General features: G+C 38.0%; 1 protein-coding gene across 3 annotated transcripts in view; it reads left to right on the top strand.

Moving 5' to 3' along the window:
- GREB1L (GREB1 like retinoic acid receptor coactivator) overlaps nucleotides 1–16,118 on the top strand; it is a 137,138-nt gene that overhangs the window by 116,735 nt on the left and 4,285 nt on the right. For 2 of the 3 annotated variants that reach the window (XM_031946546.1, XM_031946544.1), the window contains 9 exons: nucleotides 2,382–2,537; nucleotides 2,895–3,034; nucleotides 5,020–5,181; nucleotides 5,262–5,466; nucleotides 7,762–7,927; nucleotides 8,443–8,673; nucleotides 9,715–9,856; nucleotides 11,880–12,080; nucleotides 13,549–13,687. In XM_031946546.1, coding sequence (XP_031802406.1) covers nucleotides 2,382–2,537; nucleotides 2,895–3,034; nucleotides 5,020–5,181; nucleotides 5,262–5,466; nucleotides 7,762–7,927; nucleotides 8,443–8,673; nucleotides 9,715–9,856; nucleotides 11,880–12,080; nucleotides 13,549–13,687 — 1,542 coding nt within the window. The remainder of the gene's footprint in view (nucleotides 1–2,381; nucleotides 2,538–2,894; nucleotides 3,035–5,019; nucleotides 5,182–5,261; nucleotides 5,467–7,761; nucleotides 7,928–8,442; nucleotides 8,674–9,714; nucleotides 9,857–11,879; nucleotides 12,081–13,548; nucleotides 13,688–16,118) is intronic. The other variant, XM_031946545.1, reaches the window with a different exon arrangement.

Genomic DNA, 16,118 nt, shown 5'->3' with positions numbered 1-16,118 from the left:
ATAGGATTTTAGTGATGATTTCTGTATCATAGCATTAGCATTTAATCCATAAAAATGACTTTTAGGACAATTGAGCTATGAACAAGGCAGATGAGAAAAATCTACTTCTATTTTTTTTTCCCTGAGGCAATTGGGGTTAAGTGACTTGTCCCACAGCTAGGAAGTATTAAGTGTCTGAGATCAAATTTGAACACAAGTCCTCCTGACTTCAGGGCTGATGCTCTATCCACTGCGCCACCTAGCTGCCATGAAAAATCTATATTTTAAAAAAAAATGTTAATTTTATTACTTCCCCCCATATTAAGATAGATGTAAATGGACTTTTGAAAAGACACACTGAAATAGTCCTGCAGCTGTGTTCAGGGATAGATAAATAAATAATGTTACTATATGGGATAAAAGGGTAATTCCCATAATCACGTTTTTTTTTTTTTTTTGAACATGTTTACTCTTTTTCTTTGTCACTAAAAGTTAATATAAATTACTTTTCCATACCTTCGAATTCTGATTATAGCATTTCATTCTGAAGAAAAGATTTTGGGAACGAACACATGTACATTTGAGGACCCACATGAATTTTACAATTGAAAGGATATTAAATTTGAAAGATTCTACACATGTGCATTTCTTTTCTTTTTTTTTATTTTTATTTTTATTTTTTTTTATTTAATAGCCTTTTATTTACAGGATATATACATGGGTAACTTTACAGCATTAACAATTGCCAAACCTCTTGTTCCAATTTTTCACCTCTTACCCCCCCCACCCCCTCCCCTAAATGGCAGGATGACCAGTAGATGTTAAATATATTAAAATATAACTTAGATACATAATAAGTATACATGACCAAAACATTATTTTGCTGTACAAAAAGAATCAGACTCTGAAATATTGTACAATTAGCTTGTGAAGGAAATCAAAAATGCAGGTGTGCATAAATATAGGGATTGGGAATTCAATGTAATGGTTTTTAGTCATCTCCCAGAGTTCTTTTTCTGGGTATAGCTAGTTCAGTTCATTACTGCTCCATTAGAAATGATTTGGTTGATCTCGTTGCTGAGGATGGCCTGATCCATCAGAACTGGTCATCATCTAGTATTGTTGTTGAAGTATATAATGATCTCCTGGTCCTGCTCATTTCACTCAGCATCAGTTCGTGTAAGTCTCTCCAGGCCTTTCTGAAATCATCCTGTTGGTCATTTCTTACAGAACAGTAATATTCCATAATTTTCATATACCACAATTTATTCAGCCATTCTCCAACTGATGGACATCCATTCAGTTTCCAGTTTCTAGCCACTACAAAAAGGGCTGCCACAAACATTCGTGCACATACAGGTCCCTTTCCCTTCTTTATAATCTCTTTGGGATATAATCCCAGTAGTAACACTGCTGGATCAAAGGGTATGCACAGTTTGATAACTTTTTGAGCATAGTTCCAAACTACTCTCCAAAATGGTTGGATTCGTTCACAACTCCACCAACAATGCATCAATGTCCCAGTTTTCCCGCATCCCCTCCAACAATCATCATTATTTTTTCCTGTCATCTTAGCCAATCTGACAGGTGTGTAGTGGTATCTTAGAGTTGTCTTAATTTGCATTTCTCTGATTAATAATGACTTGGAGCATCTTTTCATATGACTAGAAATAGTTTCAATTTCTTCATCTGAGAATTGTCTGTTCATATCCTTTGACCATTTTTCAATTGGAGAATGGCTTGATTTTTTATAAATTAGTTAATTCTCTATATATTTTGGAAATGAGGCCTTTATCAGAACCTTTGACTGTAAAAATATTTTCCCAGTTTATTGCTTCCCTTCTAATCTTGTCTGCATTAGTTTTGTTTGTACAAAAACTTTTCAGTTTGGTATAATCGAAATTTTCTATTTTGTGATCAGTAATGATCTCTAGTTCTGCTTTGGTCATAAAGACCTTCCCCTTCCACAGGTCACATGTGCATTTCTAACCTGGTTAAGCTGAAGGCTTAGAATGTCTGGGGGGATGAGATAATATTTGGTATTAAAAAGCCAGGACATTGGGAAAGTTCAGGCAGTTCCTGCACAGTTAGCTGCTGATTGCCAAATGTATTATGCCTACTGCAGTTGTATGGTGATGGGTCTGGACTTAGAACCTGGTTCCATAGATTTCTGGTTTTTGAATCAAGAAACAAAGGCCCCAAAGCTACATAATGAAGCTGCATTTTCAGTGCACAGTTCTGATAATAATTATTCTGATTATCTCCTACCTCTGTGACAGAAGATCCCCCATTTTTCTGAAATGTCTCTTTCTTACCTCTTCGGTCTTTCTTTGCCTTTTATGATTTTTTCCTTTCTTTCTGGCTTGCATGAAGTTGACACCTCTGTCTGATCTCTACTTTAGGTCACAGTGAGAACAGTGAGATCAGTCTGTCGGAGAGGGATCCCTGGCCCGACATTGAGAACTTTGGCAAAATGCCCTTTGATGTCAGTGTACATGATCCCAAGTACAATCTGATGAGTCCAGTGTTCACTGAAAAGTTGGCTGGAATCAAGCAAGGTTAGTGCAAATTGAGTCATACTCTCCAGTGCTGAATGTCATGCCGCCTGTGGAGACTCTGTGTATGTGTGTCTGTGTGTGGGTGGGTGTACATATTTATATGAATTATATGAACTCTCACTCCCTTTATTAGCTTATTTTCCTTCCCCCCTTCCTTCCTTTCTTCCCATTTTATCTCTTTCTCAATCATACATAAGTTACAAGCTTTGATTTTCTAAAGCTATAACTCAAATCCCTAATAGTGGGAGAGACCCCCTTCTATTCCAGCTACTTAGGACTCAGGAGTGGGTTCTTCTCCTCAAGTATTGAGGAATGAATCCTGGGTTGGGTTGGGTTTTCCCCCTTCTTTGTGTACAGAAGCTAAAAAAGAAGCCAAATTTGAGGAGTCCCGGAAACGAGACACTGTCTCCATGATGCTGACCAAGTATGCTGCTTACAACACGTTCCATCACTGTGAACAGTGTCACCAGTACATGGACATCAGCCCCGCATCCCAGGTAACATTTACCTATCCCTGCTACTACAAAAAGGCATAGGAGTGTAAGCTGGGCTAAACAGGGAATCTCAAGGAGGATATGAATCGAGGAAAGGAAAGATAGAAAATGTTCCTGTTTATGATTTTCTATAGGATTTCCCCAGCATACTCTTGGTAGAAACTTATATTTGATTATGTCAAAAACACATTGGCTAGTGGTCAAAATGTGTGATTCAATAATCTGACAAAGTTTGGGTTTGATTGTTTTTCTATTAGTTGACCTATAATTTTTTTATTAGTTATTAGACAGAGAAGAGAATAGATTATTATTAGATCTACATTCTACCTAGAGGTTGCAAAAGTCCTTCATGTCCAACTTGGTTTTAGACTAGAAAGACTATTCTTAAATAATTAAATTATATAAATATAGGTAAGTAGGAAGGTTGTATTTTTAAAAATTTATCCTTCAAATTAAAAGTGTTTAATCTTTATTGGATTGCTTGCTATCTAGGGGAAGGGAAAGGTGGAGAGAGAGGGGAAAAAATTGGATCACAAGATTTTACAAGGGTAAATGTTGAAAACTGTCTTTTCATGTATTTTGAAAAATAAAAACTATTATTATAAAAAAGAAAAGAAAAATAAAAAATAAAATTTATCCTTCATTAATCAAAATAAGACTATTGACTTCAAGTTATGTTTCCCTTTTGGCTGCTAAGTTGCTCTGGGCCAGCATGGAATTCCTGGCTTGGAATGCAATTGATGAGAAAACGTGGAAAATAGAATTATTTGTTGCTGTATGCAGTTTGAATCAAATAGGCAGGGAGACATGAATCCATTTTTCATCATAGCACCTTCTTATGGCATATTTGAGCAGCAGAAGAAGCCACCCACATCTTTGGGGAATTAATAAAGCATTTGCCCCTCCCCACCCTACCTGGAGAAAAATTATTCTGTTAATGGGTCAGAATAGCTTTTCTCCCTTAAAGATCTTTAGCTACAAAGACTAGGTCTATCACCCCAGGAAAAAATTAAGCAGAAGGCAGATATCCTGGTTCATGGTGACCATTGTTTCTTCATAGTTTTTCAATGTTAGCTAAAGCTAAGTTAAGACTGTTGATTAAAAAAATATAAATGCATTGGTAAAATCTGGTTTACTTTTACTCGTCAATAATAATAATAGTAGTTAGCATATATATGTTTATGTGACATTTTATGAAATATGTATATGTTAACTTATTTAATCCTCACAACCATTCTGGGAGGTAGATGATATTACTATCTCCATTTTACAGATGAGAAAAATGAGGTAGGTGAAGAGAATAAAATGTACCTTTTAGAAAATTTTTTAAAAGTTATTGGACTTTTATTTGTCTTGGAGTGTGTCATGTATACCTGACTAAATCCACAGCTTTTTATTGTTCTCTTATGTCCTACTCTTCATGACCCCATTTGGGGTTTTCCTGGCAAAGATACTGCCATGGTCTGCCATTTCCTCATTCAGGTCATTTTAAAAATGAGGAAACTGAGGCAAATAGAGTTAATGATTTTTCCAAGGTCACACAGCTAATAAGTAAGTGTCTGGAGCTAGATTTAACTCAGGTTCTTCCTGCTCTTTAAGGCTCCTTCCACCGACTCTGTAATCTTATGATGTAATCTTAAGGAAAAAAAAAAAAAACATTTTTCTCCCTACTGCTTGTGCATCATTTAGAACAAGACAAGCTACTTATAGGCAATTCGGTATTTTGCATGAAAGTAATTATAGCTCAAAGGAAATGGATGCAGAATTCAATTAAGCAGTATCTGGTCTATTAAAGCTGTGGAGAAGATGCACCAAAAATTAACAACAGCTCTCAAGAAAGGAAATGCTTGTCCCCTGTGGGTCTTTTGGTTTACAAACGTGGGTTTGGGATGATTTCAAATTCTTGTTAGTTATTTTTAGTGCCGACCCTGTTTCTTTATTAGAAAACAAGTTGAGAGGTTTATATTCCTTTTCCCTTGCCAATGCAGATGTCCGATTCCACCCTTCACGCGTTCACGTTCTCTTCCTCCATGTTGGGAGAAGAGGTTCAGCTCCACTTCATCATCCCCAAATCCAAAGAAAGCCATTTCGTCTTCAGCAAGCAGGGCAAACACCTGGAGAGTATGCGGCTGCCTTTGGTGTCCGACAAGGTGGGCGAGCGCTGGGCCTGAGGGAGGGAGGGGGGGACGGGGGTAGAACTGCGGCAGCTAATGCTTTGTTCTTTCAGCAGAACTTGAATGCGGTCAAGAGCCCAATCTTCACTCCTTCCAGTGGGCGACACGAACAAGGCCTGCTAAACCTTTACCATGCAATGGAAGGCATCAACCACCTGCACCTCCTAGTAGTCAAAGAGTATGAGATGCCGCTGTACCGCAAGTACTGGCCCAACCACATCATGCTGGTGCTTCCTGGCATGTTCAACAACGCCGGTGTCGGTAAGCACTTACACATCTTTTGCTTCATCCTCATGGCCTGAGACCCAAGAAGTAGCAGTTTTTTAGAGTTAAAAAATACCAAGTTCCTCCTAAAAAAAATGGTCTTTGTCACATTTCTAAAGTTGACTAGTATTTTCTCTAAAAAATAATTTTTTTTTAGTTTAACTTTTTCCCTGACTCTATTTAGCCCCATATTTTCTTAAAAGGTTTGTAGTTCCAAGGACCAGTTTTTGAGGAAGTCATTTGACTGTATATAGGGAATGTCACGGAGTGATCCCATAGTTTATTAAGTTAACAATAAGATGGACCTCTTCTCCCCATATTCTCATTCCATGAGAGGTACAGTTTTGAGCTGGGAAATATCCAGTGAGCCAGTTCCATCTAAAAAGGCTCCAGGAGGCCCAATTCTGTCTGCATCATCTAGTTTTATGGATACCAACTTGAGAATATTACTGGTGCTGATAACATTCGTCTGATTGACCAATAAAGGTGTTTTGTGCTCCTTCGAGGGAGCTATTAAGGGAATAGAGGGGGGATGTCAGGGAAACCACCGGTCAAGTCTGCCATCCAGAGCATGGCCCAGTTGCTCTGGGCACTGGGCTGTGGCTCTTCAGTTCAGAATGAAGCTTTCCAGGGTTTAAAGATAAGCTGCTCAATAGTGGTTAATCAGTAGATTGACCTTTCAAGGGGAAGTGATGACAGCTAGTAATTCACTTGGCTCGTTGCCCAAATGACTGTGTCACAGTCCCACCAGAGTACTCTTTACCTGAAATAAAACTTTAGAATAATAGTTCTCATCATCTATATATTTCTCTTTTTGCATTCTTTGTTCTTATAATCATTTTTCCCTCCCTCCTCTGTCTAATCTGTCTTTTTTCTCCCCTATTCTTTCTTCCTTTCCCCTTGCCTTCTGACACATTTTCAAAGATTAGCTATATGTCTTAAGTAATAGTTTATATTCCCTGCTCTTGATTCTAAATTTGAGGATTTGAACCTTTTGTATATTTTGCTCTCAAAAATAATTAGCTCATTATAAAGCCAATAAAATTAAATTATTTGCATTTTTTTTAACTTGCAATCAGTTCTTCGAGTTTTTTTCAGTGACTTTTGATAGAAAAAAAAAGTTTCTCTATCCTGTAGCTAGAAATAAATAGCAAATTTATATGCATCTTTTTGGGGGGTTCTAATCATTCTACTGCTTTTGTTTGGAGAGCATGCTAATCCTAGTTCCTTTGGTTCCTTTAGTGATGGGTTTTACTTTAAAAATCTGAACAGTTTTCCTGACCTCTTCACATTATTTTCTTCCTTACGGCTTCACATTATTTTCTTTCTTATTCCCTCTTATATTCTCTCTCTCTCTCTCTCTCCTTCCCCTTTTCTTTCTTTCTCGTGTATTCTCCCTTCTCTCTGAAAATGACTGGGATAGTCTAGGTGATCCCTTTTACCACCAAATTCAGCTTCTTATTCAAGGAGCCTTCTTCCTTAAACCATAAGGTACAAAACAGAGGAGAATATGTTGCATCCATTTAGTTAAATGATAGTAAAGAGAAGGATAAACGTGAAAACTCCCAAGGGTAAAAAACAATACAAAATACAGTCTAGGGAGGCCCACTTAGAAGGGTAGAACTGACTTTTAGCCTTCAAGATAAACAAGAGAATTTTCTTGAAGAATACTAACAATAGCACATTCATTATCTCACTTAATCCTCCTAACAATCCACTGATTGAGGTACTATGGGCATTACTCATTTTACAGATGAGGAAAATTAAGGCTCCAGGGCCTGAGTGACTTGACCATAGTCACACAGCTAGTAAATATCTAAGGTAATATTCAAACCCAAGTCTCTCTTGCCATTACCAGGATTCCAGTGTCCTGGACCCTTTTCAGAGACTGTTTCTTCAAGACTCTGCCTATTATAGAAACTTAATAGTTTTTGATAAATGAATAAATGCACAAATGAATTAATGTATAAGTGAATGAAACCTGAGCTGGGGAAATAGTAATCAAAGTACTGAATCCAGTTATCTCGTCAGCACTTGGGAGTTGCTTCTTGGATTATGGAAAGCCTTGTTTACAGCTATTTTGAGCTATTGGCATTTGGATAAAAAAAAAAAATAGGTCTTCTATTCAGAATGTCTTGTATTAGGGGGATATGGAGTCCCCAGAGACCTTTGTTGACTCCTGAATTTCCAGATGAATATCAGGGAGTTAGGTTTGGGGCTTGAGGGTTTATCCTTTGGAGGATATTCAGGTCTGAATTGCTCTGTGCAAACAGTATTTATGTTGCTTTTCAGGCGCTGCAAGGTTCCTCATTAAAGAGCTCTCCTACCACAACCTGGAACTGGAGAGAAACCGCCTGGAGGAACTGGGAGTCAAACGCCAATGTGTCTGGCCTTTCATAGTGGTCATGGATGACTCCTGCGTCCTGTGGAACATTCACAATGTTCAGGAACAGTCCAGGTACGATGCTGGTTACGGACACGGTGATTATAGTGAGACGGGAAAATCAAGCAACAACAAACATTTATCAAGCTCTTGCTGGGTGCTGGGTCCTGAGTTCAATGTTAGAATTAGACATAAAAAGGAATGAAATCATCCCTGGAGATACAGAGAATGAAATCTCTTCTTTCAAGGAGAGAAGCTTACACTGAAAGGGAGAAAAGACCATATGTAACCCTTTTCTTAACTTAGTACTAATTCCACAATGAACCCATGTAGCAAATAGCAAAGAAACCCATTTATTTAAATTATAGCAAAACAGAAATTAGAGAAGCTATGTAGGAGAATGTAAACCAGACAAACATAATGAAGGAGCTTTCTCTTTGGGAGAAAGCTCAGTCAAAACAGGAATCCTCAATCTCACCCAAGAGGAAAACTCCAGAATCTCTGCTGTGCTGCTTTTGGAGACAGTAGGTTTACTCATTCTTGGATGCCCTTGCAGGCTCCCTCTCACACTTGTTTCATTTTAAATCTAGCAGCCAGTCTGTGGATTTAGGAATTACCAGTAAGAATGTGTCCTTAAAGACTGTCCTGCAGCACATGGAAGCCACCCCAAAGATTGTACACTATGCCACCCTGGGGATACAGAAGTGGAACAGCAAGCTGAGTTCTAAAAGCCTCAGGACGCCCTTCTCCCGGTGCCACGTGCATGATTTCGTACTGCTCAACATAGACTTGACTCAGAATGTGCAATATGATCTCAACAGGTAAGGAACCCCCCACAGATTCAGCTCCCGGCCTGAGGTCTGAGGGTCTTCACTGTACTGTTGACTTGTTAGCCTGCAAGTAGGTCTTTGTGCACCCCAGATAAAAGGCATGATTTAAGTTTGTGTAATGATTGAATGAATGTTGAATGAATGATACCTCTCTAATCAAGGTGATTTTAGTACCAGTGATACCCAAAGAAGTATATTTACTCTTACTTCATGTAAGTTTTGTCTCTTATTCTAGTGTGCATTCTGCATCTCTCTGTCTCTGTCTCTCTTTCTCCTTCCTTCCTCCCCTCTCACACACATATTCTTTTCTCTCTCTCTCTCTTTCTCTCTCTCTCTCTGTCTGTCTGTCTCTCTCTCTTTGTCTGTCTCTTTCTCATCTTCATCTCTCCCTCCCTTCCTGTACAGGGTAATTAGAAGAGTTTATACAAAGATAAGCTCCAACCAGATATGCGATCCAGATACAAACAGTTCTATCATAAAACGAGTTCAGGGAGAAGGGAAGAGGTTGCCAGATTTATAAATTAGATATTGGTAGGAATTGGAGTACAAGAGGAAGAAAAATAAAGATCTTCCTGATATGAGCATGTCAGATAGGACAGTTCATCTTCTCAGACACTTAACTAGCCACATAACCCTGGAGAAGTCACTTTGCCTCAGTTTCCCCATCTGTCAAATGAGGTAGAGAAGAAAATGGCAAATTGCTCCTGCATCTCTGCCAAGAAAATCCCAATGGGAGTCAGACATGATTGAACAACAACAGTACAACAGATATTTCCATTGATCATCCATCAGATCTCTATCCATTCCATTGACTGAAGAAATTTCCTTTTTCCTAGTTCAGTTAACAATCCATGGTCACCATTACAGATCACGTTTGGATTTATCTGGATCATAGGGAGGTCATCTTTGTTCCAGGCTGCCTTCTAATACTTTCTATCTCTTTCTCTTTTTTGTAATAATCTTAAATGAGGTTTTTTGGAGACAGAATAAATTACTGAATCCCAGCTCTGTATTGCTATAATTAACTTTTAGGTACTTCTGTGAAGATGTTGATTTTAACTTGAGAACCAATAGCAGCGGCCTGCTTATTTGCCGATTTAACAACTTCAGTCTCATGAAGAAACATATCCAGGTTGGAGGACAAAAGGACTTTAATGTCAAACCAAAAATCAGTGTAAGTTTTTCAAGTTTGGAAGAGAGAATTTTTTTCTTGAGAGTAAAGTTTCCCTTTAATATCTTTTATATTAAATAGTTGTTTTTTCAAAAATTGAAACAAGAGAGAAAAATGTCATTACTATTATGAAGCAGACATTGAGAGGTATTTCCAGTTTCCAGTACACAGACTCGTCTATGGTAAATTTTATTAGGATACAAAATATTTGTGAACGAAAGGTCCTTCCCTTCTGATATTTACTTCTCAGTTATTACTCTGGGTCCTTAAATTTCAGAAAACTGTCATAATGAGACTAGAACGACATTGGTAAAAGATTTCAATGTGACATTATATTCCTGTCCTTCCTGAATAGTAATGTGATAAAATATGAAGGAGAGAGAAGGCAGAGATATCCAACTTCCATTTTATTTCTGTGTTTTTTACTAAAAAGTAGGACAGTGTTCAGTCAGAGTAAAATGTAGATCAAAAGTGGTTTTAACAGGTAATTGAAAACAAAGGTAAATGAGGAGATGGTCAGTAGTCTCAAATGAATGGATCTCTATGTATCTTTGGGTATTGAAGGAACATGGGGATTTGACTGAGGGACCATCATTGGTGATCTTTCAAAAATTATGGAGAATGGGAGGAAGAGCTACCACATGACTGGGGATCAACAAATATTCCAGTTTTCAAAAAGGCAAAAAAAAAAAAAAAAAGTGAATTGCCTGATTTGTGGCAAAATTCTCGGATGAATTGTTAAAGGGATGATGGAGAATAGAAATAGATTATTATGACTGCTGTGAATCAGCATGTGTTCAACAGAAACATGTCAGACTGATGTCATTCATGTGCTTCTGACAAAGAGATGGCTCTGGCAAATTAAGAGAATCCTATAGACATGGCAATTTGAATTTCAGCAAGGTCTTTGGCAGTGCCTCATGATATATTTATTGGTGGATGAGATAGGGAGATAAAAAGCTGGAGAATAGAAGTATTGTTAGATGGATTCAGAACTGGTTTGAGGAGCAATGTGGTAATTAATTAATCAGAAAGAGAAATGCCTGTGGAATGAGTATGGAGTGCTGTCTTTGGCCATCTTTCTCTTCAACATTTTTATCAGATATATTGATGAAGTGTTCATCAGTCAATCAATCAATAAACATTTATTAAGTGCCTAATATGCACCAGGCACTGTGCACATTGACTTAGAAGAAATGATAATTGTCTTCGAGTATATGGAAGAGAGATTAAATTTTTTTTGGAGTGGCTCCAGAAGCAAGATTAGAAATGGTGAATAGAAGTTGTAGAGTTAGACTCTACAACTATATAAGGAAAAAGCTTCCAAACAATTAGAGTTGCTCATGAGTCAGAAGGTGATGAATATTCCATTTTTGGTGGCTTTCAAATTAAGGCAGGCTGGCCATTTGTTGATGCAGTGTATGCAGTGAATTCCTGCTTGAACCCAGGTGAGATTAAATGGTCTCTGAGGTACCTTTCAGCTCTGAGACTTAGAATTCCCTCATGAAATGAATTTGAAATTTCATGAAATTTCATGAAATGAAATGGGTTGTGGAAAGGTAGCTGCTCTTCAAATCACAAGCTCTGGGATCAAATCTTTGCTATTGTTCTTGTAACAGTATGGAAAAGTAACCTCTCTGAGCCTTGTCTCACCTGTAAAATGGGAGGGAGGTTAATATTTGTACTATCTGATGGTGTCGGACAGTTTGTAAACATTGTAATACTCTGTCACTGTTAGCTGAGTGTTGTTGTTCTGGGACCCGTCACACTTGAACAGACGAGATAGAAGGGCGCACCTCCATCGTTCCATAGGCACAACTTAAGTTTGATGTCCTCCTGCCCAAGCATTCTCTCCACCTTTCTCCCCTTACCATTCCTTCCTAAACCCAAGAGCACAGAGTTATCCTGGACGATAAGACTATGCTACAGTTTGTTTTGGGGGAGGTGGTCGCAAGGGGTGATCTTCTCCCTTGTACTGAAGGGACATCCAGTGTATTTTAAATATTTCTTTTGCATCTGATTACAGCTATCGGAAAGCATAGCACCCATCTTGCCTCTTCAGTATGTCTGCGCTCCAGACAGTGAACACACTCTCCTAGCAGCTCCAGCCCAGTTTCTTCTTGAGAAGTTCCTTCAACATGCCACATACAAACTCTTTCCAAAAGCCATCCACAATTTCAGGAGCCCCATCTTGGCCATCGATTGCTATCTGAACATTGGACCTGAGGTAAAAAACAAAAAAAAAACCAAAAACACTCCTTCCTTCCTTTCTTTTCCTCCCTTCCTTTCTCCCTCCCTTTGTTTTCCTCCTTTCCTTCTTTTTTCTTCTATTTCATGGCTGTGAGGTGGCCACGTATCTTTCCTCAAAGTTCAAATTATGTGGAATGAAGTGGATGTAAAGATCTCTGGAATCTTAGAATTCTCCTGGATGTCTACTCGTGGTTCTGGGAAGCTACCAAGATGCACCTGAGACTGCCATTGTGGCACCCACCCACCCCTACACTAATTTCTCTTCTCTTTTTCCTCCTTTTCAGTTTTCTTTCTGCCATCTCTCTTGCTGTGTCCCACTTTCCTGCCTCTCTAAAGGCCTTCACAGGGGTGCAAGGGGAACCTTTCATGCTTTGCTTGGTCTCAGCAGCAGCCCTCAAGTATTAAGGAGGTGATTTAGCCCTATGTGGACTCTCCCCTCTGGCACTCTCATCCAATTTTGAGAACAAGCCATACTATGAGTGTAAATCATAGAATGGTGGAGCTGGATGGAGGCTTAGAGAGCATCTGTCTAATCCAAACCCTTCATGGTACAGATCTGTTGAAAAGGTAAAGCCAGAGAGGCTGGAGAACTAGGCCAGACTTGCACTAAGTGAGGACAGAGCCAGGACCAGAACTGGGGGTTCTGGATTTCAGTTCTTTAAGTGTTTTACTTCTTAACTGCTAGAGGGGCAAAAGTGTCTGCCAACATGGGAAGCCTGCACCAGGAGCCCTGCACTGTGCCTCATTACCTCCGATGCTTCTCAGCCTTCCTCTAACTCGTGAGCTTCTCTGATGTCCCTTTTCTAGAATTTTTAAAGTTTGACATTCCAGTCTCAAAGGACCAGAGCACTCGTAATATTTTAGCTCACATTTCTTTCTGTCTACATAAAAAGTCTCCTTATCTAATTCAGTGTTGTTTAAATTTAATTTGATATAGGTTTCAGATTGTAACAAGACATTTCATTTGATAGTTTCTCAGGAATTAATCTTTTTGAGGGGAGGTGAGAGAAAGGATGTTACAGAAGGAAATGTTGTTTTAAGCCTTTGCTTTTAGTGATTTTAGTTTTTTTCCTTCGTAAATCCTCTATTTTCCTCACACTGATTAAATAAGGTGTCCCCAAAGCCCCAGTGTGGTTTTTAACCTATTTAAATTTTAATAGCTTAAAACAGACTTGGAGTTTGGGTCACTTTGTATTACACAAAGCTTAAAATGTCTTATGTTCCTTTGAATTCCTCCATTCAAGTCTTTCTGACTTGATATTCTCTACCCCAGAAATTTCCTGCAGGTAGTACTGCCCTAAGCCACATGAGCCCAAATGGCATGTATACACACACGTACACATAGGTATACACTCATATGTATATCCATATATACACATACACACACATATATCGTAAATGATTTTTGGAAAGTAAAATATTTCTCTTTCTGTTTGATGTTTCAGGTGGCCATATGCTATGTGAGCTCCAGACCACATTCCATCAATGTCAACTGTGAAGGGGTATTTTTCAGTGGACTCCTTTTGTACCTCTGTGACTCTTTCGTAGGTGCTGATTTCCTTAAGAAATTTAAGTTCCTTAAAGGTAGGTCTGCTTTAGTACTTTGCAAGTTATTTTCTTCCCTGCCATCTCTCTTCTCTTCTCACCAAGATCAGTTAAAAAGACTAATTCCTTCTTTACAGTTTCCAAAGTGTTTCTTCTACTTTATCTTACCTGAGAGTTTATGTAAGGCTCAGCTTATGTAGGAGTAGGATTACTCTCATTTTATAGATGAGAAAATTAAGGCTCAGAAATACTGGGCAATTTGTCCATGGCCACACAAAGATACACCAGAGGCAGGATTTAAAACCAAGTTTGTTCTGATTTAGAGATCATCATTCTTTCCATTTCACTATTTCCTCTTAAAAAGGAGGCTTCCTTATAAGAAATACTGATCTTTGTCAGTAACATTTTGTCCAAACCCAGAATGTAAATTGTTTTTCTGTCATTTTTCAGTTGTGTTCAATTCTCCATGATTTTATTTGGGGTTTTCTTAACAAAGATACTGAAGTAGTTTGTGATTTCCTTCTCTAGCTCATTTTACAGATGAGGAGCCTGAAGCAAATTGGGCTATCACTTGCCCAGGGTCACAAAGCTATTAAATGCCTGAGGCCACATTTAAACTCAAGTCTTCCTGACTCCAGGCCCTGTTGTTTTATCCACTGTGTTCTCTCCTAACTGCTTCAGGACATAAAAAGTAATGTTTTATTATTGAACTAGAGAAGGATTGTGACAAAAGATAATGTAATTTGCTGTCTCCTCTATGGCTTCTACTTCAGTTTTGGTGCTGAAATAACCTAACTGATCTGACTTCCAGTCCACCCTAGCCACCATTCTCAGATTGATCACTCTAAGAACTGGCCATGATCATTAATCTGCTTCACACACCTTTAGTAAGTCCTATTTAAAGTAATGGCAAATGGAAGATGACTTCCAAACATAGCATGATAAGACTAGTGCTGGAGATAATAAGGACCAGGATGAGTTTAGATTAATGAGACTAGGTTTAGCTATATTGGGGAAGAGAAGAAAAGAAAGAAAGCCACTTAAATTGGAAAGAATTATAATGGTGATGACAGAAAAAAGGCTAAAATTTTTTGTATCCTTTTTTCGTCTGCCAAGAAAAACTGACTTTGCTCATTTTTATTATATCTATTCAATTCCAATGAGAAATGATACCTCAATAAAGAGGAGGTAAATAACGAGATAAACAAGAGAGCATCTAGGAGCCTGATTCAGATGAACCATAACCTAGGGCACTACAAGAACTGGCAGGTGTGATTGAAGAACCCTTCTCACTGGCCTTTGCAAGGTCATGGAGAATTAGAGAGGTACTACAAGTTTGGACGAGGGAAAAAGGGAAAAAGAATGGGGTCCACATCCAGTAAGCCAATGAGCTCAATTTTGGTTCCTAGAAAAGTTCTAGAGTTATTATTAGAGGGATGTTAATTGAACATTTAGAAAAGGAAAACATAATCAGAGAGAGTCAGCATAGTTTCATTAAGAACAGGTGGTCAGACTAACTTTTGATGACGTTATTTAGAATAACAGATGAAAACAGTATAGATGTTGTTTACCTAGATTTACAATTCTTCTGGAAAATATGAAAAAAAGGAGAGCAAGACAAGTCAATTTGAGATTGTTTCAGTGCTAGATCTAAAGATCATTAATGATAAATGGTAACTAGCCCAAGGCCAAATGCAGACTTTTAAGGCAGGTTTCAAAGCTGACATTTATCAGTGACTTGAATATAAACATCAATGGCACGATTACATTTCATAGATTCATTGATGACACAAAGCTAAAAGGGATAGCAGTACTTGGGACCTCAGAGGGAGGATTCAAAAAAAGATTTAGACAAGTTTGAATGAATCTAATACGATTAAATTTAAAAGAAGTAGTCTGAGGTTAAAAATCATCTTTGCAACTAGAAAATAGAGGGGAGGTTATGGTCTACACCAGAATTTATCTGGTAAAAGGTCTAATAATTTTTGTGGATTATAAATTCCATAAGTCATCAAGATGATAGATCAACCAGAAAAATTAGTGTAGTCTTAGACACATAAAGGGATGCTGTCCAGAAGCATCTAAGGAGATGATGATCCTGCTGTACTCTGCCCACAAGGGTGCTATATTATGTTCTGAGGAAGGCATTGATAAGCCTCAAATTCATGACACATGGGAATATTTAGCTGTAGAAACTTATGGCATATTATATATTCCCTCTTCAAAAAACTTTGGTGACTTAGTATGAATGTCATGTGGTACAGAGTAAACAGAGAACAGAACAAGAGGTAGGATTTGTTCTTGTTTGCTTCCTCCTTGTATAAAGATATACAAATATACCTTCATGTGGCCGTTGCCATATTTTACATTATATCACAGTAATTTGTGTACTTATCCCTCTCTGTATTAGAAGCTTATTGTGTCTTATCCCCTTACTATATTATATATTATTTCTCTTTAGATTGCAGTG

The sequence above is a fragment of the Sarcophilus harrisii genome, chromosome 1 (genome assembly GCF_902635505.1).
Source record: "Sarcophilus harrisii chromosome 1, mSarHar1.11, whole genome shotgun sequence".
In the NCBI taxonomy this organism is placed as follows: domain Eukaryota; kingdom Metazoa; phylum Chordata; class Mammalia; order Dasyuromorphia; family Dasyuridae; genus Sarcophilus; species Sarcophilus harrisii.
The sequence above is the reverse complement of the archived record's forward strand: the minus strand, read 5'-3'. Positions and strand labels throughout refer to the sequence as shown.